The sequence below is a fragment of the Rhea americana genome, unplaced genomic scaffold (genome assembly GCF_003343005.1).
Source record: "Rhea americana isolate MKP2758 unplaced genomic scaffold, rheAme1 scaffold_62, whole genome shotgun sequence".
Classification (NCBI taxonomy): domain Eukaryota; kingdom Metazoa; phylum Chordata; class Aves; order Rheiformes; family Rheidae; genus Rhea; species Rhea americana.
The window spans coordinates 594,614-622,519 of NW_028186779.1; the positions used below are offsets into that span (position 1 = coordinate 594,614).

General features: G+C 35.7%; 1 protein-coding gene across 2 annotated transcripts in view; it reads right to left on the minus strand.

Annotated features, from left to right (window-relative positions):
* CNTNAP2 (contactin associated protein 2) overlaps positions 1–27,906 on the minus strand; it is a 1,098,090-nt gene that overhangs the window by 481,931 nt on the left and 588,253 nt on the right. For both annotated transcript variants that reach the window (XM_085320206.1, XM_085320205.1), the window contains exon 9: positions 4,727–4,876. In XM_085320206.1, coding sequence (XP_085176332.1) covers positions 4,727–4,876 — 150 coding nt within the window. The remainder of the gene's footprint in view (positions 1–4,726; positions 4,877–27,906) is intronic.

Consider the following 27,906-nt stretch of genomic DNA (forward strand, 5'->3'; position numbering starts at 1 on the left):
GAAGGAAGGATTCACACCTGGAGCAGCCCAGCATGCGTAAAATAGGGAAGGTGTTTTCTCTCTTTGCTTGACTTTCCCTCCCCTTTGCACCTCCTCTAATCCTAGGGGATTTTAAACCATCTGTACTTTCAGCAACGAATGAATTCTATTCCAGGAACAAGATTCCATACAGAGTGCATTTTGTACAGTTGTACAGAAGGGAAGGAATTACTGCATGCCACAGACTGGTGTCCCACAGGAAACTTCCTGCATACTCCATTCATCTTTGCTTGTCAGAAAATACAGGCAGCACAGTGGACTGACAGATGCTCACTGCATACTTTGGTTCTCACTGAAGAATCACCTCTCATACTAAAAACTCTCCCATGTTTAAGCCAGTGTAGAGGAGAGGGAAAGCAGGGGCAATTAAAAAGAAATCCTATATAATAGAAATAAGTCAAAGTTATGTCTCCAATCAAATATTTCCTCTGGGTGCTAGGCAGCTATTAGGTGGTTTGGTGCAAGCTTAAGATGCTTCACAAAAGCCCCTTATCTCCAGTAGTGCAAATGAGGTTAATGAGGTTCATTTTCACTGTGCGATTCATTTCCTCTGTTCTGCCCTTTTGTTTTATGCATATAATTGGAAACAACAAAGAAACATCATTCTCCAGAGCTTAGTAGGGAAAGGAAGTTCACTTGTTTCCAAAAAACAAAATCCCCCCAAAGAAAGAGAACGCAACTAAAAGGAATGGGAATAGAAGTAGAGTTATACAGAAGGGTAATAGGCAATTAGCACCTACCCTCCTAAATACACTAGCACACATTCACAAATTCTACAGAAATACCCAGTCTATAGCTTCCCCAAYGCATAAATTTGAATAAAACATCATTGCTGTCTATCCCTTGAGAAGATCTTAGCAGTGCTGGGAGACAGCACAAGAGAGTCACAAAGGAAGCAAAAAAGAAAAGCTCTATGTATAATGAAAATGATTTATTCTCTGGCAGAAAAATAAAGAATCCTCTTGTGATTTACTACTGTTTCAAAACTAGAAAAGTTAGCTCCATGGCCACAATTCACAAGAGATTCTGATTTCTAAATCTCCTTTATTCAAACATTAATTGTTGTATCCATTGCAAAATCTGGGTTTGGTGGTCAAAGACAACCATTTCTATCCAAATAAAAGGACAAAAGGAGAATAAACCAGGACATACTTAAGAACAAATTCAGAGGATGTCACTCGGTTATGATTTCTCCAAAACACCAACTTTGCTCAAAATAGTACCTGAAGGCTGCTATTAGACAGGGAGGTTGAATAACCAGGCCTGCTATACTCCTCCATGTCCAACCTAGTTGTTATTCTTGCTAACCACTTCAGTATCTACACAGTGTTTGTCTTGCCATTACTTCACCTATCTGTGTGCATAGAAGGAACATCTGCATCACAGGGCTTGTTCCTGCCAAATTTCTGATTTCAAGAAGACATGTATAACCATTCTGCATGTCCGCATTCCCAGTATCAAGGTAACTATATTGCATTAAATCATAATCAAGTTCTAATGAAAATATCATGAGTAAAATTAAGGACTTTTTCAGCTATCACTGAGAAGCTATCCATGACAGTCAGTGTAATATGATTTGTCTGCACTATATCACGTAATCATTTGGCACAGTAATGTTCTCCTTGCCCACTCAACCTTTAATCCATTGCCAATTTTGATAAAGTGCCCGTTTTATTATAAAACTAATATTATGGGACACTGCCAGTGCAAAGTTATGACAACAAAATATGACAAGGCTCATTTTTATGGAGTATATACATTTTCTCAAAAATTCACATTAAAATGCAGCACTTCTTTTATTGTAAAAGCTCTAGCAATTTTCACAGAGAAAGGTCTATCCAGTGTCCACCTTACTAGGAAAAAGATCTATCCTACTTCGAGGCAGTACTCATTTTACTGTWATTAGTTTTCTGCTTAAATTCTCCAATATATATTTGCAAAAAATGTTGTACTGTAGTGTTGAAATACAACCTTTCGCTTAGGAAAAAAGAAACACTGTTATTACCAGGAGACCAAAGTGTAAAGAAAGATACTTATTTTGAAAAGTCACCAGGAAAAGCTTACAGCACAAAACCTTTGCATACTGTGGCATCTCTTTTAAGAAGAAAGTAGGAAAAGTGGAATTAGAAGAGCATATGTGTTCAGAGACTTCTGGAAATGCTGTACAGGCCTTCCTATTATAAATTCAATGGATGGAGCTTTCTCAGGATTTTGCAGGTGAAGATCAATAAATTCAACAGTGAGGTGGGAAGAATATGACTTTAGTATCTTTAAAGCTGATCATTTAACTTCTGCTTTTGTGATATGTATGTTAAGATTTTAATTTAAAAGCATTTAATATTCAGAATACCTTTAACTAATGTACTCATATCTCAGTCAAAAAAAATTCACTGGTTTTCTTTTCACATTGGAGATTTATGATCACCAAAGGATTGATAATTCTTCTTGCTAGCCATGCATCATTTTGCAAAACACAAATGTTCCATCCCCTGAAATTCAAGAAGTAGTAGCAGAGTTCCTCAGCTCYAAGTCAGAAATAAAGCTTACGCAGATTCACAGCTTGGGAGAGTTAGAATGCAGAAATACAACGTTGGAAAAGCAGACTGCTTATTTGGAAAAAAARGGGGGGACATGAAGATTACAACATGGCTATTCTTTTGATACAACTTTCASAGTATAAAAAGTAAGGAAAAACAAAAACAAACATAGCTTACGCAAAGGGACCGTATGTTTTCATGAACAGATGTGGAAATGACACCTCAGAGAATTCATGATTGACCTTCATATCCCCCTGGAACAGTGTCTACATGCACACTTTCATAAAAGGACAGTGGAATTATAAGGTGCAAGTCAACAACTTAAACAGATTYCAGAATCTAACCAAAATGACACTGAATCACCATGTATTTTGACGGGGCAAGTACAGAAAAAACACCTTGAGAATCTCAACAATRTATCTTCCATAGGCCAAACAGTCAGGCCAAATGTAAAAGACATTTCAGAAGAAATCAAACTCTCTCTCTCCAGAAATCTAGCAAGAGTCTGGATTTTACCAATCAAGAGTTAACAGAGTTTAACAACAGACGTAAAATGTATGACATTTCTTTTTATTTTCTCTTATGTGTCTTTCTCTTTCTCTTATGCTTAATAACTTCATTTAATAAAAAGTCTCAGTTTGTTCCAACAAAGCAAAAGCGGTACGTTTTGATGTGAAAGTAATTTTCAGTCTCTAGCATGTGGCAACTGTCTATGCTAGAATTCTTCTTTAAGGCAATATGCTAAAAACTCTATTTAGGATAGCTGAATTCAGTRTGGACGAACTGGAAAAAATGAACATTGCAGCAACAGGGAAATTTATTTTTTGTGACAGATTGACTTTAATCTGGTAATACTTGGACTAGACTGTGTTATCATCATTGCCACAAGGACACAGGTTTCCTAGAGTATATGGCATCACTATCCGGAGGATTAGAATCTACTTAATTAATTATATATTAGTTTTATAACACTATTTAAACACTAATTTCCATATGTATTTTTAATGATTCCACTGATAGGAGATAAGGAAATGAGAATAACCTTGAAAGGATTTTTTCGCTTTCTACTTGGGGCACCTCCAATCACAAATCACTAACATTTCTGTCACTTTGGTRGTACTGTTACTATTTATAGTTCTGCACTTATATTTTATTTTGATTAGTTATGCAGCTTCTAAGTTTGAGATAATCAGTTTTCAACACTGATGAATTTTATTCAAAAATCATCTCAGAATTTGCATTCTCTGTCTTGGAGCTTTCATGTGGGACAACTCAAATGTATAGCTTACAACTCTTTCTGATCTTAGCATTTGACCTCGCTGAGAATCCTGTTTGAACAAAGATTGCAGATCACTGCTGAATCATATGTTTTAAAAACCAGGGCTAGTAGAACAAAAACAAACAAAAAACCAATACACTTAAAGACTTTCTCCGATAAGGTAGCATAATAATGTATCAAAAATATTTTCTGGCATGCTAAACAAGCTTTTAATATAAAAAAAAAAAATCCAGGATTTTTGTTGGCCTGTTGGCCTTCTGACTTTCATAAATGCTAACATGGGAGAGCAAGAGCAGTAAACATTCAAACCATAATTTGCAAGAACTCTTTYTAGCATACGGACTACCAATCGCCTGGAATACAGAGCAAACTAAGGCTCATGAATCTTCATGGAAGCTCTCAATAACACACAATCATGACAGCTCTTGAAAAATCAGCACAAGGTTAAGACCTGTCCAGACAGTAACATTTTTTCTCTTTATGGTGCCAAACTTGAAAACATAAGCTTATCTCTTTTTGCAGTGTCATTCAGTGGAACTACTACTATCAGAAGAGTTCGTTTTTAGAAAACGATCTCTGAACTGTCCAAATAAGATTTGRGAAATCATTCCAAGTTAGATTACCTCTTGCACAAGATTTCTGAGTTTGTTCGTTTTTTTTCCAAGGATGGGATGGTGGGAAAAGATTTTTTTTTAAGTATAATTAAGTTTACTATTTTACTTTTTTGACAAGCACCACCTAGGCATTCTAAAAGCTCCAAGTATTAAGATCCAYGTACACCATATGAATTACATTCTAATCTCTATTTCATCTATGGCATAGATTAAAAGAGAAAAGCATTRTGAACAGGTATTTGTTCCGATAATTTTACCTCCAAAGAAATATTTCTCTCCCGTCTTAACTTGCAAAGGGCTGTTTGTTCGAACAGCTGAAGCTTCATCTCCATCAATGGTGAGGACAGCAAAATTTTCCTTAGCTAAGAATCGGACTTCATGCCACTGCCCATCATTGAGACCAGAGCCTACGAAGAACACAAAACATTGGAACATTTTATTTAGTCTAATATTTATTATCTTTAAGTGTTTATTGCATCTCTCCCAAGCTCATTAAGTAAGGTCTAATGAAGCCTAATAAATGCGCAGAAATGACAATTTCAGTGTGATAACAAGATATTATTATTAATTATTCCATAAAAGTTAACATTATCATCATAAATACAAGCCTTAGAGCTACCAAACTGGCCAGTAGCCAAGTATAATTATTTCTGAATACACATTTTATCATTCACCTTACCCATCAAAAGGCCATATTATATCTTTAACTAATAAGGTATATCCCTTAATTGTTTCTACAACCAAGCTCAAAAGGAAAATATATCGATTCATCYATTTAATTATAATGAGTAACAAGCATACAGGGCGTATTATGCTTGTGATTGTTGCTTTTATCAAAAGGTGATGCTTCCAAGACAAGGGAAAGGAAAAAGAGAAGGGAGAAAAGCTTACATCGAAGCTTAATTCACAGCCACTGGAATATGCAGCTAGTCATGGCAGATGAAGACATTATCACAGAGCCACTGCAAAACCAGCAAATGTCTGCCAAAAACCTGAAGCTTAGRGGAGCACCATCCTCCCTATACTGGCAGTAATGAAGTAACTGGATCTGTTCATTCATTCAGATCTCTCTCTCTCTCTCTCTCTTTTTTTTTTTTTAAAAAAAAAAAGCTTATATACTTCTCATCTGCAGCAGCTGGCAGGAAGCCAGGTTGCCTAGCATGTCAGGCTGGCATTTAACAGCAACGAAAGAGTACTGATTTATTCTTAAATTATGCTCATTACTGTGCAGGTAGGTTACTTTGGATCAGCAAGTAAGTAGCAAACTCTGGTAAAACCTAATTCCACATTATAGCACCTCTTACAAGTAACATTTTTCTCCATCTACATCTAGGTGCTAAGTCACATTAGCAAAAGGCAATTTGCCAAAATAAAGTGCAATGCAGTGCAACAAGCAGGTTCTAAAATTAAATGGGGTACATAACAATATCAGAAGTAAAATGGAAGATGAAATTTTAAAACACTCAAAGCAGTATTATCTTCTATAAAAATAATAATATTCATGGCAAAGAGTAACACCAGATATATCTAGAYATTTAATGAATTAATTTTTCCCACTGCTTCCAAGTGTTGGCTAGTAAACAAGATCAAGTCCTGATAAAATACAGACAGTGTTATATTTTGGAACATTCTTTTGTGTGAATAAGAGTGTATCAGTAAGAACTGTTCCTGCCRAAACATGCTCAATCTAATAAAAGAAATATCTAATATTTTTAAAATCAGGAGAGCTTCCTTTCTGTTTGTGAGCTCGTTTTTCACTTTCACTAAATTTAACAAAGAAACAATAAACAGAAAAAACATAACATTTAAATCCAGATAAGATTACTTTCTATAGCTAAAATAAATCATTAAGTAAAAGAAGGAAGATGAAACTTTTCCAAACCAAAATTGTTGTAGCAAGTGTAACTACAACTRAAGTTCACCAGAACACAGTTAAAAAAAAAAATCAAGCTTGAGATGACCTATCATTAAAAGATCTATTTCAGTTTGTCTCAGGTCATTCATTACTGCCATAAACTGAATAACAATGATTAGAAACTTCTGCACAAAATTAAAACAAATGGCTTGAAAATGGCAACATATGCTGCTCATCTGTGAATCCACAGAGAAGAATATCTATATCATTTTCTGGAAAGGGGGMATATTCAGTAAAGAAAGAATATTGGGCAAAAAAAGTGTTAGTGCCACCATCTTGTGCCATCACCTGCATTATATCAGAATATGAGCCTTTGTACCTTGGCAAACTCCAACTAGAAAAATTATGCCATACCTCTAGTGGGTTTTTGTAGGTATGTCTGCCTCCTACAAGCATTGGAATTTTCACTGATTTCCTCTYGACTTTGGATTAAATAGGCAGTACTATCCGATGCATTCCCACGGCAAACTTCTCTCCATGAAAACTTTCACAGTAGGAACTTTTAAGACTACTGCTGTTTGGTCTTTGATACTTTTTTTAATTGAAATCATTACCTAACAGACAAAACCTTCCAGCCAAAATCTTCCCTGTGTTCAATCTGTTGTCTTCTAAACATATTTAGACATAAATCTGCATAGACATCTGATGAAGCTAAAGACAGATGAATATGCCATTAAAATGGGAGTACACTGTATTTCTCACAATAAGCCCTAGTCTGCCATCATCATCTCTTGAAGATATTCCTTCATAAAACAATAAATTGACGGTAAGAGCAAGTGAAGTGTTTTAAGTGGACAGTCTCAGAGGAGGCAAAATATTCCTGGCTACTTTAGTTCACTTTTTTTTTTTTTTTTTTTTGCTACATACTTCGGCCTGTTTTGTAAACAGTAGGTAAGTTACATCTTGGAGGACCCATGTTCTTCATATATGACATATGTCTCATATGACATATTTTAAATTATTAAATAAAACTAAAACAGGGACTGGAAGCATGCATCMAGGTGAAAGAGCCATAGAACTGCTCTTTCTAATACTATGTAACTATTTACTGCTGCCTGCTTCATTCCCTGACTACTCTTTATCAGAGAGCTCAGTTTCCTCTCTTAGGAAGAGAGAGATCCAAAATGGAGAGAATTAACTCAGCTCACTTTTTCCCTGAGTGAAAAATGTAACTACTGTGAAAAAAGAGCCATCGTTTCCTCTGCAGCCAATTTGTGAATTGGAGTCCTTCCACACTTCTTTTCTAGTGGAAACTATTTGTCCAACTCAACAYGGATTTGTGCACAACTTTGGGAGTCCCAAAACATTTCATTAAAACACAAAAACTGGTAAAGCTAGCTGCTGCATTAACAAGTGACAAAGGTGTGCAAGGTACCATTCTAAGAAAAGTAAAGTTACTTGTAGCTAGTATCTTTGGCCTGCTCTCCGAGCAAGCAGTCAGGAGAAGACAGTACAGCTTGCTCGCACCACGYTGGAAAAGTGTGAAGCACAATGAATAAAAGACCCAGACAGAGGAACGGAGGATCAGTGATGCTGACCAGACTAAACAGAAATCAGAGCATGAGGAGACCCACAGGTTACCAGCAAAGCCTAATTTCATGCATTCTTTCCATGTACACAGCATCTAGCAAAATATACCAAGGGGACACATGGATGTCCTTAAGCTGCTTGCTAGGAGCATGAGTGGAGAAACACTGGTATTTTGCCAGTACTAAAAACATTTGACCCTACAAATCTGCACTGCTCCTGTCATTTCCAAAACAACCACACCGTTTCTGTTTTATGAAGTCTTCACTGTACTAGTTACTAGCTGCCTAGCTAGGAAGCAGCTAAGGCTATCTGCCTCCTAGCTAGCTGTATTAAGCACCCAGATGGATCTTTATAGGAGGACATTGGCATTCTGAACTGCTACAACTCCGGTTGCCACAGATCTTCAGCTGTAATTTTACATTTATAATACTGCCTGCTGATATATTATTGCCATGAGGTTCTGTAACTCTTTAGCTATGGATGCCAATGAGGACAGCTCCTTTGCATTCAGCAAGTCCTCACGACTGTGTTTACGGAACTGCGCTCCTCAGTTGTGTAACTGAGAGCATCTTATCCTCTGTCAAAGTTTTTATCTACTTTTTACTTGCATGAGTTCTAGGGGCAGCACAGTCAACACTCCTTTTTTGATGTGATAATGCTCTGTTTCCAGTGACTTACATCGCTGTTGTGATACACAGTATATCCTTCCATAGATGATAAGTTTGTACAGTTACATGGCCTATTTTAGTGTAATATTTTATTATATGCCTCATGAATATTGACGGGAGACCTCTGCTTGGACTTCATCAAGTTTAACCAAGATCATTCTGTAAAATCATTCTGAATAGTAAGGATAGAATATAATACTTTCTATTAGAAGAGTTTTCAGTTGGAAACTTCAGAGTGCAGAACCTCCCAAATTCACAAAGATGCTTTCTCATTACAGTTTAATCTCTTTTACCTGAGATGATACRTATATTTGCCTTCTTCCTTTCTTACTGTAACTTTCTGGCATCCAACTTGAAGAAAGAAAAGAGTATATTACTACCACCACAAATTCCTTGCTGACTTTCAGAAAAGCTGGTTTCATATGCAAATTAAATATGTTAACGAAATGCATTCTCCCTATCTAGGATTTCTTTTTAAATTGCATTATTTTAAAAGTAGAACTCTTGAGGTAGGCACTTTGATTGAACAAGAAGAAACAGATGTTTTTCTTATTACAGAGGTAGAGGAAGGACTAGATTAATGAATACCAAAGAAGTACAAGAGCTTAGTACATAAYTGGGAATTTAGATAACATCTGGTAGAGTTATGCCTTGAAGAAAACAATAGCAGCTAAAATCTCAAATTGCTCTACAATTGATCCTGGGAGATCAAATCTGACTGTAGAAGGTACTGACCCATGCAGTAGCTATTAATGAGTGCTAGACTACACAAACCTGCTAATATAAACGGGCAAAACTCTTCTGAAGTCAACAGCATAGCATCTGCTACATCAGAACAGAATCTTGTCTTAATTTTCATATATAATTGATACCCAAGATTCTATTAAGAACTTTAATGCTTAAAAATTAAACAAAGAAAATTTATTTCATTAGTACACTGTAAAGCACTGAAGCAATGTAAAACCATGTTGCTGCACGCAGTTCTTAAATTCTCATTGATGAGAATGTTGTAGTACATCTTTTACATTGTAATTTCTTATAAGTTCTTATTAGGAGATGAAAGCCACAATACTGAGGACAAGCAGCGTCCTGACAGGAAGAGGGAGCAGACACGTAATGAAGCCTCAGAGGTGCTGGAGAAAAGGAGGCTTTTGTAGGCATGCAGTAAGGATGGTGTGATTCTTGCAAGCCAGAAGGCCAACTGAAGTCGCTGTGCTGAGGGCAAGACCTATTCCGTACAAGCCATAAGGCAGAGGGAGAGATCTGTTCAYAACTGCTTTCACTTTAACCAACCCTATCAGATCAAAGAATTCTCTACTTAAGAGTTACCTTGTTCTAGTTTACACTTCATTAAAACACACCTTGGTGATTCAAATCCAGTTTGTTGTTTTTGATGAGCTCACTTTAAGGAAAAGCAGCAACTAGTTCGGCTTTAAAGGTCGTCTTATTCATGCCTGAACCTTACACATGCAGATTTGGGGCATTTCATTGTATTTAGCATGGAACTAAAATGAGTGAAAAGGAGTGCTGAACAGATTAGTTGTTTGTATTACCATCACAGAAATGCAAATAGGACATAAGATACTGTGTAAAAATGCGCTAGTAGCATAGGTGAACGCTTGGAAAAAGATGGCTGAACTACTACGAGCATGTGCATTCTTGGAGGAGACACGGAAGATCAGGCCTTAACAGATACAAAATTCTAGAAAAGTAAGAAAGGGCACAAGCCAAAAAAGAGGATGAACCATCTCTTCAGCTTAGGTGGAGTTTTCTTTACTGCTGCTGAGGATCCTCTGAGGAAGTAAAATCACACAGGCAGAGCTGGATGGTTTGGCTGCTTTGCTGTGGAAGAAGTGAGCCCAAAACACAAAGGCCTTCCTCCTGCTCGAGCTTCTGTATAGGAGGTGACCAGACTGGAGAARGTTCTGAATTGCAGGAGTTTCATAAAGCTCTACAGAAAAAGCAGTTGAGCAAGGTGACTAACGGTTCCTGTGCCATCCATCAATGTGTTTTACCTGAGAATGGTAAGGTAGTTCCCTATTCCTGCCTAACTCCTCACTAATTTAGTACAACTTTCCACCAATATTTCTGACTAGAAGAGAATGAGCCAACAGTACATTGATATATTCACTTGTTTTCAAACATACAGCTATATTCTGCATTAAAATTCAATCAGGAAAAAAATATATGTATATCACTAGCATGTAATTTTAAGACCTGTACTTTTCTGTGCTTTGCTAATTGTATTTTTGAATTGGAAAACAAAATACAGAACTCTTGCTATGGTAACTTTATAGATGGCGTAGGGAATAAACCATCTCAGTACATAATCTGAAGAATTTTATTTTATGGTTTATGGTTCAGAAAAGTCCTTTGCATTTTTAATTTTATTCACTTTTCAGCTATCTGAAGCTAAAATAGTTGCAAACCCCTGCAGTCTTTGAAGATATTTTAATAACTGCAAACCCTGTTCACCACAGGGAAAAAAAAAAAAAAAGTAAGTTATGACAAATTTTGTCTTCAGATTTAAGCTTGGGATTCCTTTTTAAGGTCAGTGGTTGTAATCATGCCAAAATTTTACCCACGGGTGATATTTTATTTATATTGAGGTTTTCCTGATAAGTGGATGCCAGAAGAAAAAGGTGAACATTTACATTTAAATAAATCTCTATCCTTTGTATATGTAGGATATATAAAAACCCACAAGAATAGGTCATTTTCCTATTCCATATTTGATCCTGTTGTGCAATAAACTGAAAATACAGCAAATGCATACAACTACAACGTTGGAGACTCTTTATAGCAGTCAAAGATATTTCTATAATAGGCTTGACAATTGGTGATTTCAATGAAATGGACCATAAATTTGGCAAATAATGGTCAAACTTGTAATGATTTTTTGTTCTGTCTTTTACTATGGAAACCAATAAAAACAGATGAAAGACTATTTGCACTTGAATAACACAAAAACTGCATTTTGCAAATTCTAAGCGTAGACACTTGTGCAGACATTTGCTAGGATTTTTTGCAATCTCACGCAACTGCTGAAACAATTTTAGTTTTTCAAGCAAAGGTATATTCCCYCTTCTTTTCACATTGTTTATTTTTAAGTTAATTTTTCTTCGTGTTACTGTGCCTTTAGATTTGAAAGCAGGCAAGCCTGCAAACTGGAATCTCCATGTTTGTTTCAGCTTGCAGAAGGATGATGCTGTTAATGAACAAATATGTCTTTCTTACACTGTCCTCTTCCTCTATTCAAGTCAATGTCAAGTCAGAAATCACGAGCTCTAATGGTGCAGCATGGCGGCCTGGAATTACACAGGATTCTGCCCATGCTGGAAGGTAATCATCTCAAAAAATGGTTGCAGGAGTAGTCTTTACTAACAGACAGACTATGGCTGCCCATCAATTATTTAGCGTAACAGCCTCTAAGTTCCTCAAAACTCCCTCTAGATCAGCATCTGGCTTATCTATTTTTTTYATGGACAACACTATAACTACTATACAGCTGTGAGACATAATCAGATCACTTATCATGACCTTGTTGGTTCGAAAACAGTTATCTGTATCTTTAAGGATACACAGAACATAATGAAAAATCCACTTACTTTCTTTATTTAAAATCATAAATATGCTAATATAAACTCTAATCTATTCTTAGCTTTCAAAAAATTCCAATAATCATTATGGAACCTGGTAATTTAACTGTACTTTATCTTACATAATATTTTTGTATGAGAAATCTCCAGACCAGATTTTTTTAGAAAGGGGTTTATATTTCTTTTTTTCTTCTTTTTTTCCTGTAAGATATATATAGAGATATAGCTAGATATAAATCTTAAAAACAGCATTATACTCATAAAGCTTGAACTTCATTTTACAATTTTTACAGTCACTTGTCAGATATGACTCTGCATTGAACTATCATTATTTCTATATGCTCAGAGTATTAATATTCTGATTTAACCCAGTTAACCAGAGCTTTGCTGTTCATTTTATTAAACTTAAAGGTGCCCATTGTGTTAAACTTAAAGGTACCTGTTTTATGACTATTCTTCTGTCACATTTATCCACATTAAATATAGTTCTCTATCTTTACGAGGTGTTCTTTCTAAATTTGCAGCCCTTCTGTATCACTACAAATACTTACAATAGTTATTGCACATTACTATACATTTATTATTTAGACTCCTAAATTTTGAAAAGAATACAGCAGGTAGCCTATCTTATTTTGTCCTATCTTTGTACTAATCACATTCAGATACTTTTCAAGGCAGGATAAAGATATTGCCTATTTATCGTATGCTCAGACCAGACAAGTAATATATAAAAAATAAAATAAACAGTTATGCCAAGCAGAGGAGGAAAGTGAATCTATGTCTTCTCATTTCACAGTCCTGAACTATTCAGGGGAAAGGAGCTTAGACTAAAATTAGAATAAAATACATAGAGTAACTAATATAGAGAACAAAATTCTTTATTTCCGTAGATTTTCTCATGGGTGCCCCATTTCTACACTTTCACTTTGGATTAAACAGAATATTTAATTTAAAAAACCCAGAACATTGAGGAAGAATGCAAAAAGCAAAAGCAGACATAAAARGCAGAAGAAAACTAAACACGACTAAAGGTGAAAAATGGCAAAAATCAAACAAAACTTTGTTTCCATGTTAATATCCCTGAGACTAGCTTCTTCACAATGGCTTCAAATCAACAAGAATATTTAAGCATGTGCTTAAGTAGATTACTCTAGGGTTTAAGAGATGTGCACACATTTAAGTGCTCTGCAAAACTGGGGCTAAAGTATTTCTCAGGTTTTTCTTTTAATACATGTTTTCTAGCAATCACCTTTAATGGTCTCCTCTTAGAAAATGAGGAATGACTCTAGTCTGACACTGATTAGAGAGGAGAGGCAGTTCTGCCAAATATAACCTAACAGCAGTGGATCATTCAGTGCGTACTGAACACACATGCACTCTACCTGTAACTTTTAGTTAATAACAGGATCTGAAATTGTAAAATTATCAATACTACTTTTATTTTAGACTATCTGCCTCAGTAATTGAGAATATTTACAAAAAATCTAACTAATTATGACTTTGACCTTAAGCTACAGAAGAATTTCTCTCYTAAAATTTATCATAGTTGAAATAAAGGATGAAAAAATCCTAGTACAGATGAATATCTAACCTATCATCCAGTTATTGGTACAGGATTTTCCTTATAACATTGATTTTTTCCCTCTTTTAGTAATTTTTGCAGGTGAGTAGTAAGTAATATAGGATTAAATACTTAATCAGTATAAAGACATGGCATGAACAGCAACACTGTCTTAATCTGACCATCTTCTCCTGCTACCATGCTGTATCCTCACCTGTAGCAGTAGAAGAGCTGCAGAACCACACAGTGATGCACACAGGGTAACTCACTTTCCCAAACGAGCTGACCATCTAACCCTACATACCTGAACAACTGAGGGAGTTACAAGCTGAACTGCTAAAGGGACTTCACTGGAGAGGTAACTGCAACAGTGACAGAGAGGTAATACACCTCTGCTTAAGTGCCTAACATATGGGCATCTCTACCAGCTGCGCATTTAGATCAACATAMGGAAGAATCCTAAATTTTCAGGAAGCTGGATTAGATGAGCTGCAAAAATCTTTCAAACCCACCATTCTGTAATAATCAAAACCACAGCATTGGTGAGGCAGTAACTTTTCCACAGTTACAACTGTTACCGGATCCCATCATAAAATAATTCCCTCCTAACACAAAATTTATATGGAAATACTATATCCACTCGTAATTGCCAAATCCATTCCCACAGCAAGAGAATCAACCTTCATTAAATTAATATCTCAAAGCTTGAAGAAAATTTAACTSAATTGTCCATTCACTTGTTTTGTAACTTTAACCTCTGTTCAATATTTGTCTCCCTCTATGGTCARTAGAAAAAACAGATAACCACTCTAAAATTTTATTTGCAGTAAAATCCCCTTGAAAACTCACCTCACGGYAAAATGCATAACTGGAGTAAAAACATTTGAAAACAAGAAAGGCATAGCTAGGAACATCATAAATACTGCATCCTCCATCTGGTAATCAAAATTGCCTTGGTCTCACCTATAAAGTGCCCATTTCACCACTTTGCGGTAACTGTAACTCTGATTTAAGGTACCCTTTAATCTCTGATCTCAAAACCTTAACAAAGCAACATACTAACATCAGCTCCAATGYTGCAAAAAGTATACATAAAAACTATTTTGGAAAAGTTTTCCTATGCATATCCTTAATGCATAGATACTTACAGCAATGCCAATAACATTTTCTGCTCTGGCTTCAAATATATCCTTACAAATATATATTCTTCAGAAATACAAACCCTTGGAAAGATAATCTGAGATAATATTTAGCAATAYTACATATCGGTAGGTTCAGGAGTGTGATGGGACCCTGAGTTAGGACAGCAGATTGGGGTAGTTATGCCAATACACACATACCAAAAATACGCAGAGAAGCAAATGTGTTGAATCTCTATCGCCATGTTCTTTCTGTAGCTCTTTTAAAACAGGGGATCTTTGTTAAACAGAGAGACTGAGATTTGCTGGCAAGAAGAGCATTCGTAAAGCAATTCCTGCCCGCCGTCCCCTTGCGGAGCGGGCCCGTTTCTCAGTCTCCCCTCAGCCCAGCGCCTGGATAACGACACGGGTCCTCGCCGCTTCCCTGGAGAAAGCTCTTTGCGCTCCCTCCCCTCGGAGCCTGCCTCGCCGGCTCTCGCACCGGCGCGGGCGCCTGCGGGTGCAGGCTTCCCGGGCGGCCCCCGCGGCGGGGTGCGCCGAGCGGGGCCCGGCAGGCAGCGGGCCTTCCCCTGCCCTGCCCGCGGGCCCCACGACGGGAACGCCAAAAGGCACGAGGAGCTGTTCTCAGTGAGCTGCCCCAGAGCTATTTTAATAAACAGACTGTCCGGGAAAGGTTTAAAATGCGTAGGTAGCAAGGGATCGGGTGCTTGCAAAATGCGTCCTTAAACAAACCCCTCACTTTGAGAGGGGRAAAAAATCTCTTTGGCAGATCAAAAGCTAAGAAATTTGACTCCTAATATCAAAGTAGTTATSTTCTGATAAGAACAAAACTACTGCAAAGCATAGTTACACTACGAGATCAAACCCTTAGGTCAATTAATTCATCCCCAATGACTGGAATTAAATGGGAGGGAGGAGGAGAAGGGAGGAACAATATTTTTAGTTTCATGAGTATTTCTTGAAAAGCTGGAAAAAAGGAAATTTTTAACTTTTTTTAATTTCTAGTATAACAGAATATTTCAGTAAATCCTAAACATTCCTTATTTTTGACATTTTGGCTTAAGAAAAATAATTGAAAGTGTTAAAAGATACTGTTATTGCTGAAATCTTCCTCTTTTAACTTTTTTCCTCTTTTTCCCTCCATTATTAAAAAAAAGAATATTTCACTAGATAGGCTGAAATTGCTGACRATTCTTTTAGTGTGCACAATTGAATATACCCAAGCCAGTAGATCCAGAAAAAGTGTTTACTTTTTCAAGTCTCAGAGGATTTTAAAATATTACAAGAAAAAAATCCATTAAACTTGGCTGAGAGACAAATTCTAAATACTAAACCAAACCACTCATTGCCTTATAATCAAAATGGGCTTTGACATAAAGCATCGTCTTTGCCATAAAAGAATTGGAAAGAATGGAAATTAAAACAAAACACTATTAAAAATGCAAATAAAAGCTTTCTGTTGCTTTACTTCACAAAAGTTAAACATGAATATATACAATTGCCTTTTATGGTGTACACAGGAAAGGATAACAAACTGAAGACATGACCTAGAGTACAGCCATTTAATACTAAATGTAAGCTGGTACTCAAGAAGGACTGAAATCAGGTTATTACCACTTTTTAAATGAAATTCGGTTGTCCCTCTTTCTATCTTCTCTATAACACTGGAAATAACCTTACAAATACGTATCAATAAATCTCATTTCTTTGCCAAAATCATACTGTGACAGCCATATTAGGCTAATATTTTAGACACGTATTTGAAAATCCAAACTGAAAACAGCAACACAACAATGTATATATAAAACATTACCTACAGTAATTTTGGAATGGAGAATTCAAGTTGTTTTATGTCATCCCTTAACGCATTTTTAGGCCTGATCCTGCAAAATCATTTATTTCTAGTACCATCAGTAGTTCTAAGATGAAGCTTATTCGCAGTTGGCACATGGAATGTAATTAAAAAAATACATTTAAAAACTATTTGCTCTTCTTAAAGTAAAAATACAGTACTTAATAAATGACACCTAATAAACAAAAACACTCTTATTCATTACGTCTGTTATGGTAGGTATTCTGGTCTGTTAATAGGTGACTAGGAAAAAACGGTAGTCTAATTCATAATTGCACTATATACACAACATACAYAATCAAGAGAAAAGACACCTAATAAATTTAGGTATGTAACTACTGCTATGATTAAGGGAAAATGTGTATGTACAWGTAAGGGAAGAATGTGGCCCACCTTTGCAAAGTCTGCAGGGAAGATGTACTCTTGGAGGCAATAAGTGAACTTTGACTGTATGAGAAATGAAATCATCACTACTGAAGGTAAGCACTACGCCACAGACGCTGTTGGAATAAATTTCTGCCTGGCAATGCAGCTCCTGTAACTGCAGTGGATTTTTGAGTGAGCAGAAGGATAAGCACACCTAATAGGTCAGGCCTTACACTGTCATCAGTCCTTCCCTTTGTTTCTCAGAGAAAAGAAAGCTGGTACAAATCAGCTTTTCCTTTATCATTTTGAACCACTAATAAATTGTATGCATGTAGGAAATATTATTTTTTTTTATTTTTACAAGAGACACTCAAACTGAATACTCAAACTGAAGTGTGAGTAGTCTGCACAATGTTTTTATAGATGTGAAGATTATTTTGTGCTCTATTTGCATCTGTTATTTTGTTAGAGAGAATAATTATAGTTTCTAATAATCTAAGTTCTATTACATTAAAATGGAGCAATAATACACATTTCAGAATTGTTTTTAAGCTCTCTAGCTTAATCTGTGTAGCAACAGCTACACAGTTGTAAGAGCCACTGGAAGATTGATTTTCACTTTACAAATATCTCTGTATTTTATGTAATTTATTCTTTGTTCTATTAGATAAAAAATGAAATAAATTATTTAACCTTAGAAAATAAAATGAAGGATGTTGAAAGCTTTGTTTAATACTACAAAGACTAGCAAATTCACAGTTTAGTCTAAAAGCTTGTCAGTAACAATCATCTGACAGTGAAGAATAAATTGCCATTTAATACAAGAAGTAATTATCTGTATGTTTTCCAAAATTTTTCATGCGCACTCAGATTTTAATAGATTTCATTGTTTTATAGATCACAGGTTAGAAATTTCCCACAACTGAAAATTGAGAGGTGAAAATCTTGTAGCTCTTTATCAAAAAACATTTTTTGCCCTTTTGAAACTTTTCTTAAAAATTATTAATGCAAATACAGKTTTTTTTTAGGGTCAGAAAGTTTCATCTCACTCTTCACTCTGAAATTTCTTTCTGATAGGAATTTGAACAGCACTGCTATCATCATTTTTCACAYGGGATTTCCTGTTGCATTTTAGGCATTAGGTGGTCTGTCAAATGCATAATTACTAATTATAAGACCTRCAGTCAATAAATCATGAAAATATATTACCTTTGCATCAAACTTTACTGGTGGTAACAACATTCTGTTGCATAGTAAAGGCTGTCACTAGCACTTTATGAAGATAAATCCTTGAACTACRCAACTCATGAGATGAATTGTAATAAATCATTTTGCTCTCTGTCACTAAAGGCCTTGTGACACTGTCAGCTAAACACAGCTGAGCACAACTTCGCTTTCGTTGCAGCAGGAATACATGTTGCCGCAGACAACTCTACCTACGCTGGTGGCCTGGAGATCTGTGACTGGCTGTTGGGATCGTGTAACGAAGTCTACTTTCATTCAGAGCATCAGTAAGCTCACTTAGCTATCTGTGATCTGCTGAGAAACCACACCTCTCCCTGGAAAAAACAACACTAAGAGCAAACACCCTTTTTTTTTTTTTTTTTTTTTTCTTTTTTTTTTTAAAGCCTGTGCCCTTACATAAAAGATGCACAGCTTACTGAAAAGTTCCTACAGGTATTAGCTTAGCTGCCATTGTTGAAATGCCAGAATGGCAAGAAATGCCTGTTTGTTGAAATGATGTAACTGTTGACAAATAACATACTATGGGACTGTCATCCGGTCTTCTAGTGACACATGCAGGGGAAAAAAAACAAAAAAACAAAAAACCACAATTTTAATTATGATCTAAAATGAGGCTACTTTTTAATACAATTACTACATGGTACAAAAATAAACAAAAAAAAACAAGCAATCCAAATATGAAATTAATTCTGATTGTGTCTTTAAAAATTCTCTAAAATATCCCTTTAAAATAGGCAAGGCTATATACATTTTTTTCTTCTGAATTGTTGAAATTCAAACATGATTTTGTTGCTTGAGTTGATGTTTATGAAAAAATATTACCTACCCACACACCTATTTATTTTTATGTAAATTTATCAGTCGCTATCACTTTTTTTGTCATGGAGACAATGCAACTTTGACAATGAAATATGTTATAAAACAAGAAGAGCTTCACAATTGTCCTAAAAATACATAGAAAATAAATAAATTCCATGGTATACAAATATATTTACCACAGTAAATCTGTTCTTTTGTGCATGACTTGCCATTGCACCACAGAGACCATCTGGAAACGGGTTTTTAAACAAAACTCAGCTGAAAATTTGGTAGTTTAACTAATGCGAGTTTACTGTTAGTTTGATTAAAACCATAATAAAGCTGCATCCAAAATGCCAAAGTATGTTAAATGCAAATCAGGTTTCATCACAAACTGTTCATTGTTCCTTTCTAGCAGGAATACTTAAGAGTAGAAATCAAAAACTTCAAGTGAGATTTTAATCACAAGTATTTTTCTATACATTGCTTGTACGTTGTTCCATGCAGAACAATTTATCTAGCTGTTTGCAATATAACTTTCCATGCCACTTTGTTTAGAATTGGGTTAAATAGCAGAGAAAATAAAGCTAGCTTGATAAACCTTCTTGTTCTGTATTTGCCAACGTCTATWTAAATTCTATAGCCTATCAAACTGGCAATTAAATGTTGATTTATTACAGAAGGCCAGTAATTATTGTTACTCATTTGCAAAGGGCTGATGATTTTCTTAGCACTACAGAAAATCAGGGAGYACACAGAGTCCTCAGCATTTACTTTCATTCTCTTAAGGCATGGCAACAGGAAAGCCATTTCAGCTTTACGTAATAATCTTAGGCTTAGAATCTGGACACAGCTCAGTCTTCCTGTAGCTTGGGTCTTTGTAATACTACATTYGTTCTTATTGCTACTATGCTGTAGGAATCTCCACTGCTGCTGCAGGAATCTCTATTCATTCAAATAAAGAGCAGTTCTAAGGCAAAAGGGGAACCTTTTTAGGGTTTCCATAGAAATGTCATGCTTTGGAGGAAGTTACACCTGCGGTATTACAGAGGCTGGTTATGATAAAGCTGTTCAAGTCTAACATTGAGAAAGCACAAGGAAGCTTGCATTTTGATGGAAAATCTGCAAGTTGACTCAAAAGATATAGAAAGTAAATAGAAGAATTTATTCTGGTTAATAGTTTGAATTCTGATGCTTTTCTTTTTCAGCTGCAGCCATATGGATGATCACATTCACTGTYAGCCCTGCTCATAGCAATTAAACATCCTGAGCCATTATGCTACTAAGTCAAAAGAATTTGCTATTCCTTGTTGTGGAATATTGGCAAATTGGAGGTCTGAATTCAGGTTCAGACATTTTCTCCTCTGTAAGTTTTCAAATATAAAATGAGAAGATTCACTAGTGAGTGAAACACAAAAGCCCACGTTAACAACGGGAGTGATAATTTGTTTAACAATCTGTGTCATTTTTAACAGGGCTAGTATCAGATAACCATATTGGCAGAATACTGGATCTTATTCGTCAGATGTAGCATGGTTTTGTACTTGTACATCTGGTGTCTAAAGGGGAGATGTGGCATGGTTTTGTACTTGTACGTCTGGTGTCTAAAGGGGAACATAGAATAGGTATCTGGAAAATATATAAAAAAAACAACAAGAGGGAATAGGCCAATTAGTTACAGTGCATTATAGTATTTTTTGGAACATTTTGAACAGTTGTGAACACAATACAAATACTGGATAACCATGCAGGACAAATATACTGATTAACTGATTGTGTAAATGTATTAGAAGAAAAGCTAGGGAATATGAAGTACACAAAATATAGAACCGTTCTGCATGCCTGAAGTTTGGTAGGAAGCATGTTAACGTCTTCTAAAATTATCATATAATAAGCTCTGGAAATATAAAGCAAAAAGTAGAGGGAAGTCAGTCTGGAAATGTTTCATCAAAGTCAAATGACAYGACTACAGATACTAATATCAAGWCAAAATAAACACACCTTAACCAGAAAAATCCTTTTTGTCCACTATAAATGTCCAACTCTTACATAGGAATATATAAAAGCAAGAGTGGAAGTAAGAAGAGGAGGCTGTGAGAAAGTAGTTTGCACGGTGTATTTTTAATGCACAACCTATGGAGATCAGTAAGAGATTTCCACTGATAATAGCCCAGGCAAATGCTCAAGATCAAAGCATATSCAGTTTAAATAATTTACTCTGAACTTATTTCTAAGTGGAGATTTAGTCATCTTGTAAGTATACTGCCCATTATAATGTTAACTGTCATCAGAAACATGTCCATAGTCTGGCTTGCCACCTCTGGCCAAAATCGGTTCTCCAAAGAACAAGGGACCATCTGTCCTTATCCGTAAACAAAGTGTGATGTACTCTTACAGCAGTGCTCCTTAAGAACTATCCCGCTGACTTACGCCCCTGAGCTAGCATTTATGCCCTTGGTATTTGTTTTATTTAAGGGCTTTTTCTATCATGAAACTAGAGGAATTGTACAAGGGGATCCACTGGACGATGGGGCAAATATCATCAAGACACTTTGGCTTAAAGTGTGAGACATTTAAAGGGTGCAAACATACAGAACATATTGAACATACAGCACTTTAAATAATTAATAATTTCAGATGGTTATTTAGAAGCATACATCTGATCCAATTAAACTTTAAATAATTTCTGGCAGTAAGGCCTAGAACAAAAATGTTGTTGAGGTCAGAATAACTGCATGTTCCTTATGACAAGCAATTTGTCATATTACTTTCTCAAATCACATGAATCTTCCTTAAAAGGGCATGGGATACCACTGTAACCGTATTTTGAYTGTTGTTTTCTCTACTGATCAGACAGCAGGCCAAGAGGCTGTATAGCTGCTCCCCGCCTAAGTAGCTCTCCCCGGGCACCTAGAGCTGCCACTTGGTTGACAGTGACAGCAGAAGCAAGAAGAGGTGATTAGGGATAAGGAGACCCAGAAAAGAGAGGAACAGACCATGGAAGCTCTACAAAGGTGGGGAGCAGAGGAGCAGGAGGAAACTGGTAGTCATGTATAACATGCATTAATGCTTTGCAAAGTTTGGGATGTATCCTTTCCCTTCTCTCTCTCCTAYATGCACATATTATGCTCTGTAGCTGTAGCTCACATGGTAATTTATTTAAATATGAGCTTTGAGATTTTCTGTAGGAAGAAAATGAAGTGAGTCTTTATCTTAGACAWTCTTAAAATGAGAATTTGGTGCTTGTAATGAAATGTGAGTTCAAAATTTAAACTAGAACCTAAGGACAGAAGCAGTGATTTGTTTATGATTAATAAACAATATGATTTGTATTAATAAAAAGCAAAAACAAGCACTAGTGATATCTACAGTCTTTTCTTCCCTCTTTCACTTTGTTGGAAAATAATGATTAGTCTTAACAATTCTAACCATCAAAACCAGTCAATCCTCCTTTTGCTCATATAATAGCATTTTAAATTGTCTTCATTAAAGCACCGTTTTTCTTTCAAGAACCAAATTGTGCAATGCAAGGGCACACAGATAGACATCCATTTATTGAGGTGTGTCACTGGTAGTACAGAATACAGCGCTGTCCTATTCCACATAGAGTACCTCATGTAGGATACAGAGAATTCTCAAATTAGCGTATTTAATGTTGCAATTACCCACAGCATCTGCTTCTTTACACAGATGTGTCTCCTTCTCTCTAAACTGTTTTTGTAGCTAGTATCTGTGGAAAGGTATATGTCTACTTTAAGGAAGAGCGAACTAAATGATCTTGGTATGTGCAGAAAAAGACCTCCTTTGATCCTGTGTTCATCAAGTCAAAGGGAATTCTGCCTGCCTCAAAATCTGACTTAGAGCCATTTAGCAGCAAAGCATTTATAGAAACTAAGAAAAGTCATCTTGCTTCAACAGACATTATCGAACTCTGCATAAACTAGCTCCTGCGYGGTCTGTCAAGTTATGACGGAAATGATCATAAATTACTGTCAGTTTGTGTTTTCTCCCCTGCTCTGATCAAGGAAATGGAATTCCTCAAAAATTTATGTTATTACAATCTTYGCATTTTCTAAGTCTCCTCCCTTTTTTTACCAGAAGTTGGTTTACAGCACAGAGTGTAAATATAAATTAGCTCCAGGAAGAGTTATGGTGTTTTATTCTGGTTAGGAAGTGTAAATGTTAAATGCAGGCAATAGTCTTCCTTATTCCAAGTAACTAACAACTGACAGATACGGCCTGGCTGCTGTAGAGACTCACCTATTCCCTGACATTATGGGGCTGTTGCTCTGATTAGTGAGTGAAATTCCCTCTATTTATGTTGTGGAARAGCCACAGTCACTATAGAAGTCCCTCTCTCCATTTTGCTCCAACTGAATATATTAGCCACAGGATATTACAAAACCATCTAATCTACTGTTTCAGTTGTTATTCTTGGTAAACACTACAGAATTCATTCACTCAATTAAATGTACAATGGAAAAAAAAGAGAGATAACAGGGAAGAAGTACTTGTATGTACAAGAGCTATCATTAAAGTAAAATGAATGGAAAGGCCTACATAAAAGCATAGCCATCTGTCTGTGCCCTCTCCTCACCTTCACTCCTTTTACAGTTCTGCCTGGGCATCTATTAAGATCAATATTTTCTCTCTTTCTTCTACTAAAACATCTGAGTCATTTGAAAATTTCAGTTGGACTTTGATATTTACGTAAAAACATAGTCTTACATCAAGAACAATGAAATCCTAAAGCAGCCTCCAACCCCATAAAGGGACAAAAAACAACAGTTCCAGCAATGTCACAGGTACTTTATACTGTGTATATATGTGTATATGTGTGTGTGTGTGTGTATGTGTGTGTGTGTGTTTATACACACATATATATATCCATATATATATATATCCATATATATATATATCCATATATATATATATATATATATATATATATAACAATGCAACATTATAACTGGTTCCTTTAAAATACAATGTGAAATATGACCTACAACTCCTCCACTCTTTGCAGTCTACTGATAAAATTAACTCCTCAACCATTATCTTTGATAATACTGGTGCACAAATGCAGATGCACATGCAGATGTAATATAGAAAAGAGAACACTGGTTAGCAGGCAGAAGAAAGATCATAGCTTCATGTGGCTGTCTTTGTTCAYATTTATCACAAAACTCCATTCGTATGTATAGCAATCAAAGAGTTATTGATATTTCCTAACAATAAAAGGTTTTAAACCCCTGAATCATCTCCCTGTAACCCTAGTAGAAATATTTTTCTCCAGGCAAYTGAAGAAGAACAAACACAGTACCGAGTAACGAAGCTTAGGACATCTTGTTCTGCTCAGAGCTCCTCTATAAATACCAATGATTCAACAAAATCCAAGTAGTCCAAATTCACAGAGGTCTGCTTTCAGCATAGTCCATTTAWGCGCTTTGCATCGTCAGCCTCCACAAAGTATGAGTTGGCATCCCTGCAGCTCCCAGTCTTGCACGATCCTGCTTCAGGGCGCTCAGCAATTTGCAGGCTGTATCGTCCCTTTGTGACTCTGGCCAACACCTTTCACTACCTACCTATAGTGACGGGACCTGCTTCTATACGCTAAGCAGCAGCGTACTATTCACTTTATGGCATGCCACCTCTTCTGACTAGTCCAATACAAAAACAGTGGGGCCTTCAAATTATAAAGTTTTGTAGTTGAGGACATACACAAGCTTCATAATAATTGCAACYGGAAACTCAAAACTCGGGGTTTTTGCTGCTTTCCTCAAGCAGTGGCCATACATAGGCCTGGTATGGTCATGCTGGCACGGTTTTAGCAAATGTACAGAATGCCTAACAAAAAAAAGTTACTGAGTCTGCAAAAAACAAAGAGATATTCAAAGTGTAATGCAAAAACAGAGCAAGTTCGTTCTTTCCTTCTTTCTTTTTTTTGCTCTGCTGTGTTCACTAATCTGATACCTCAGTTTTGGCACCAAGTTTTGTATGTGAAAATAAACTGTATTGTTGTCAGTAGATTCAAATGAATATACTAGTATATTAGTAGCACAGAGTAATTTAAAAGAAAAAGAGAAACCAAATAATACCCAAATTAGGGAGTTTTTGACGTTCTATGCTAGAACAAATGATTTAGTATTTCTGCCTGGTCTGGATATCCCATTACCTACTACTGATCACAATGGGATTGAGAATATGACTGCTAATGACCACTAGAATTAAGTAAAAAAACAGAAATTCRTGTGAAATGATTTTATGTTGCAATGCCCCTACTCCTTCTAGACTGTTATTTAATAACAATAGCAATACAGGAACGTTAGTGTGACTATTAGAAAAAAAAGAAATGTTTCCAGAACAACAAAGAAGAAACAACAGCAAAACATAAAATAGAAATACATACATACATACATACATATACATATAGATATCTATATCTATATCTATATCTATATCTATATCTATATCTATATATCTATATATCTATATATATATATAACTTTTTTACCAGGAAGATTTTGTTTGCAAATAGTATTGGTGACATTGAAGGAATAATATATTCCTACACAGAATCTGAAATACTCAACACTTTCATTTATATCCTTTTAAAAATATATAAAAAAATAAACAATGTTAGCTCTATCTAAAACACTGCCATTTGCCAACATTTTGGCAACTAGAACCAGTGTGAAAACCAGACTAAAGTATTTAACTACAGAAGATCTCAAGAATTTAACTGAAGCCAAGAATCTTACAAAGGAGCTCAACCACTGTTCAGGAATCTTTGACATAAGTCACTATTTATATATACAAATTCTGAATCAGTAAGCAAAAAAGAAAAAAAAAAAAGTGCCACTGGGAAAAGAGAAAGTGACTGTAAGCAGCTCCCTGGTTAAGGCACTTAGAACAGAAAAAAACCCTTGCTTGCCTAAGTCAGAACAGGAACTGAAGCMCTGTCCACATCTGTCATGACTGCCTTAATTCTAGGTTTTAGAGCACCATATAATTCTTTAGACATCTAATRAAAACTTAATTTTTTGTTTGTTTGTTTTTTAAGTTATTTTTCTGGAATATGGCGACCAAAATTTGGTTCTTCTCTCTGGGATATTTCACACTTGGACTTGACTTTGAGTCTGTTGCATGCCAAAAAATTGTATTTTCACAGAATCATGGAACTGTTAAGTTTTCATTAGGACTTGGGCTATTTTGTGTGAACTAGAGGTGTCCCACTTTCATTCTGATCAGAATTATTTATCCAAGATCACTCAGAAAGCTGTTAAGTGAAAGTCCAGTATCTGAAGAGCATTTTTTTTCTCTGTTTAGTATGCAATTCAAAGTTTTATGTCACTGTATACGAATATACTCTATTACACCTACTCTCCTCACGACCTCTGAAATCTGAGGCTTTCAAAGCACTTTACAAACATTAAGAACGTATACATTTGTTACTTGGATACAACTGAGCTTCCTTCTGGAGGTCAGGCAGTTTACGCGGTTAGATTAACAAGAACAGTTAAGCAACTTTTCAGCCAAGACATTTATCCATCTTTACCACTCAGGTTAGAACACAGCTGGGAAATTGAGGAACAAAGGAAAAAAAAAGTAGTYTGCTAAAATAATACCAGAAATCTGTGGGATTTAAACCTATTCTCTTCAGACACTGAGAGCTGCCCTAACTAGTAACAAAGTCCTTTTCTATTTCTATATTCAGTAGGCAGAATGATAAACTTACCCATGCAAAAAAGTATTATGTTAATATTGTGCCTACGGTGGTTATATTACAATGATCATAGGTTTAAAAATATGAGCAAAAATGAGTATTATGAAAAACTAAAAAGCATGCAAGTTCCAGCGAATCTCTTGACCTTTTGCCCTTCTCTTGCAACAATCTCAACTGCATCCAGAACAGCTGCCTACTTCAGTTCTTAAGTGTACATCTATAATCAAATAATTAACCTTAAAGAATGTACTGAATACATTATTAGTTCAAATAATATTGTTACATATAAACACTGTGCCCTGAAATATCCCRTCCCATGACCTTGGAAATCTCTCCTGGGGAGATGGTGAAAAGACGAGTTGCAGGGGTCAATTAAAACAGCACCTATCACACTGCGAAAAAAAAGAAAACACTATAGAGAACACGGGTACTATAAGGAATTTAGCTAAATGCAATTAATAGACCTTATAAATTTCTAATTTGTATGATTTTATGAGAACATATCATTTAATATCTTTGGATGTCTGTTATGCTGTGTATTAGTTATCTTTTGCATTATAACTATCTTTCAAATAACACAAATCCACAAGCTGTGTCTCAAAACCACCACCTTAAAATAGTGTTTTGCAATAATGGGCAAATAATTTTAAAATAAAAAGGAATCAAGACCTTTGTTTCAAGACGACTTTAGTTATCCTGTCAGTCTATCAAGCATTAGTTTCAAGCTTGACTTATCTTCCAAAATTATCCAAGGAAGTCAGGAAAACCAGGAATAACTCTTTTTTCCTGGAGTATCTTTCTTTGTAATTACTTCTGACTGCTAAGGCTTCACATTAAATATTTTCTCTGCTTTATATAACTTTCTACAACTGATGCCATAAACTGGCAGATCAAAACACTGGCAGCTCTAAAGTAGCGATTCTATTTAACTCCTACCTTATGCATCTTTCCTTTTATTTATTCAGGCTGCAGGTCTCTGCCCTTAGGATTTTTCCTTAGCTCATTCTTGAAGAGATTATATACTGTCACCATAATCTT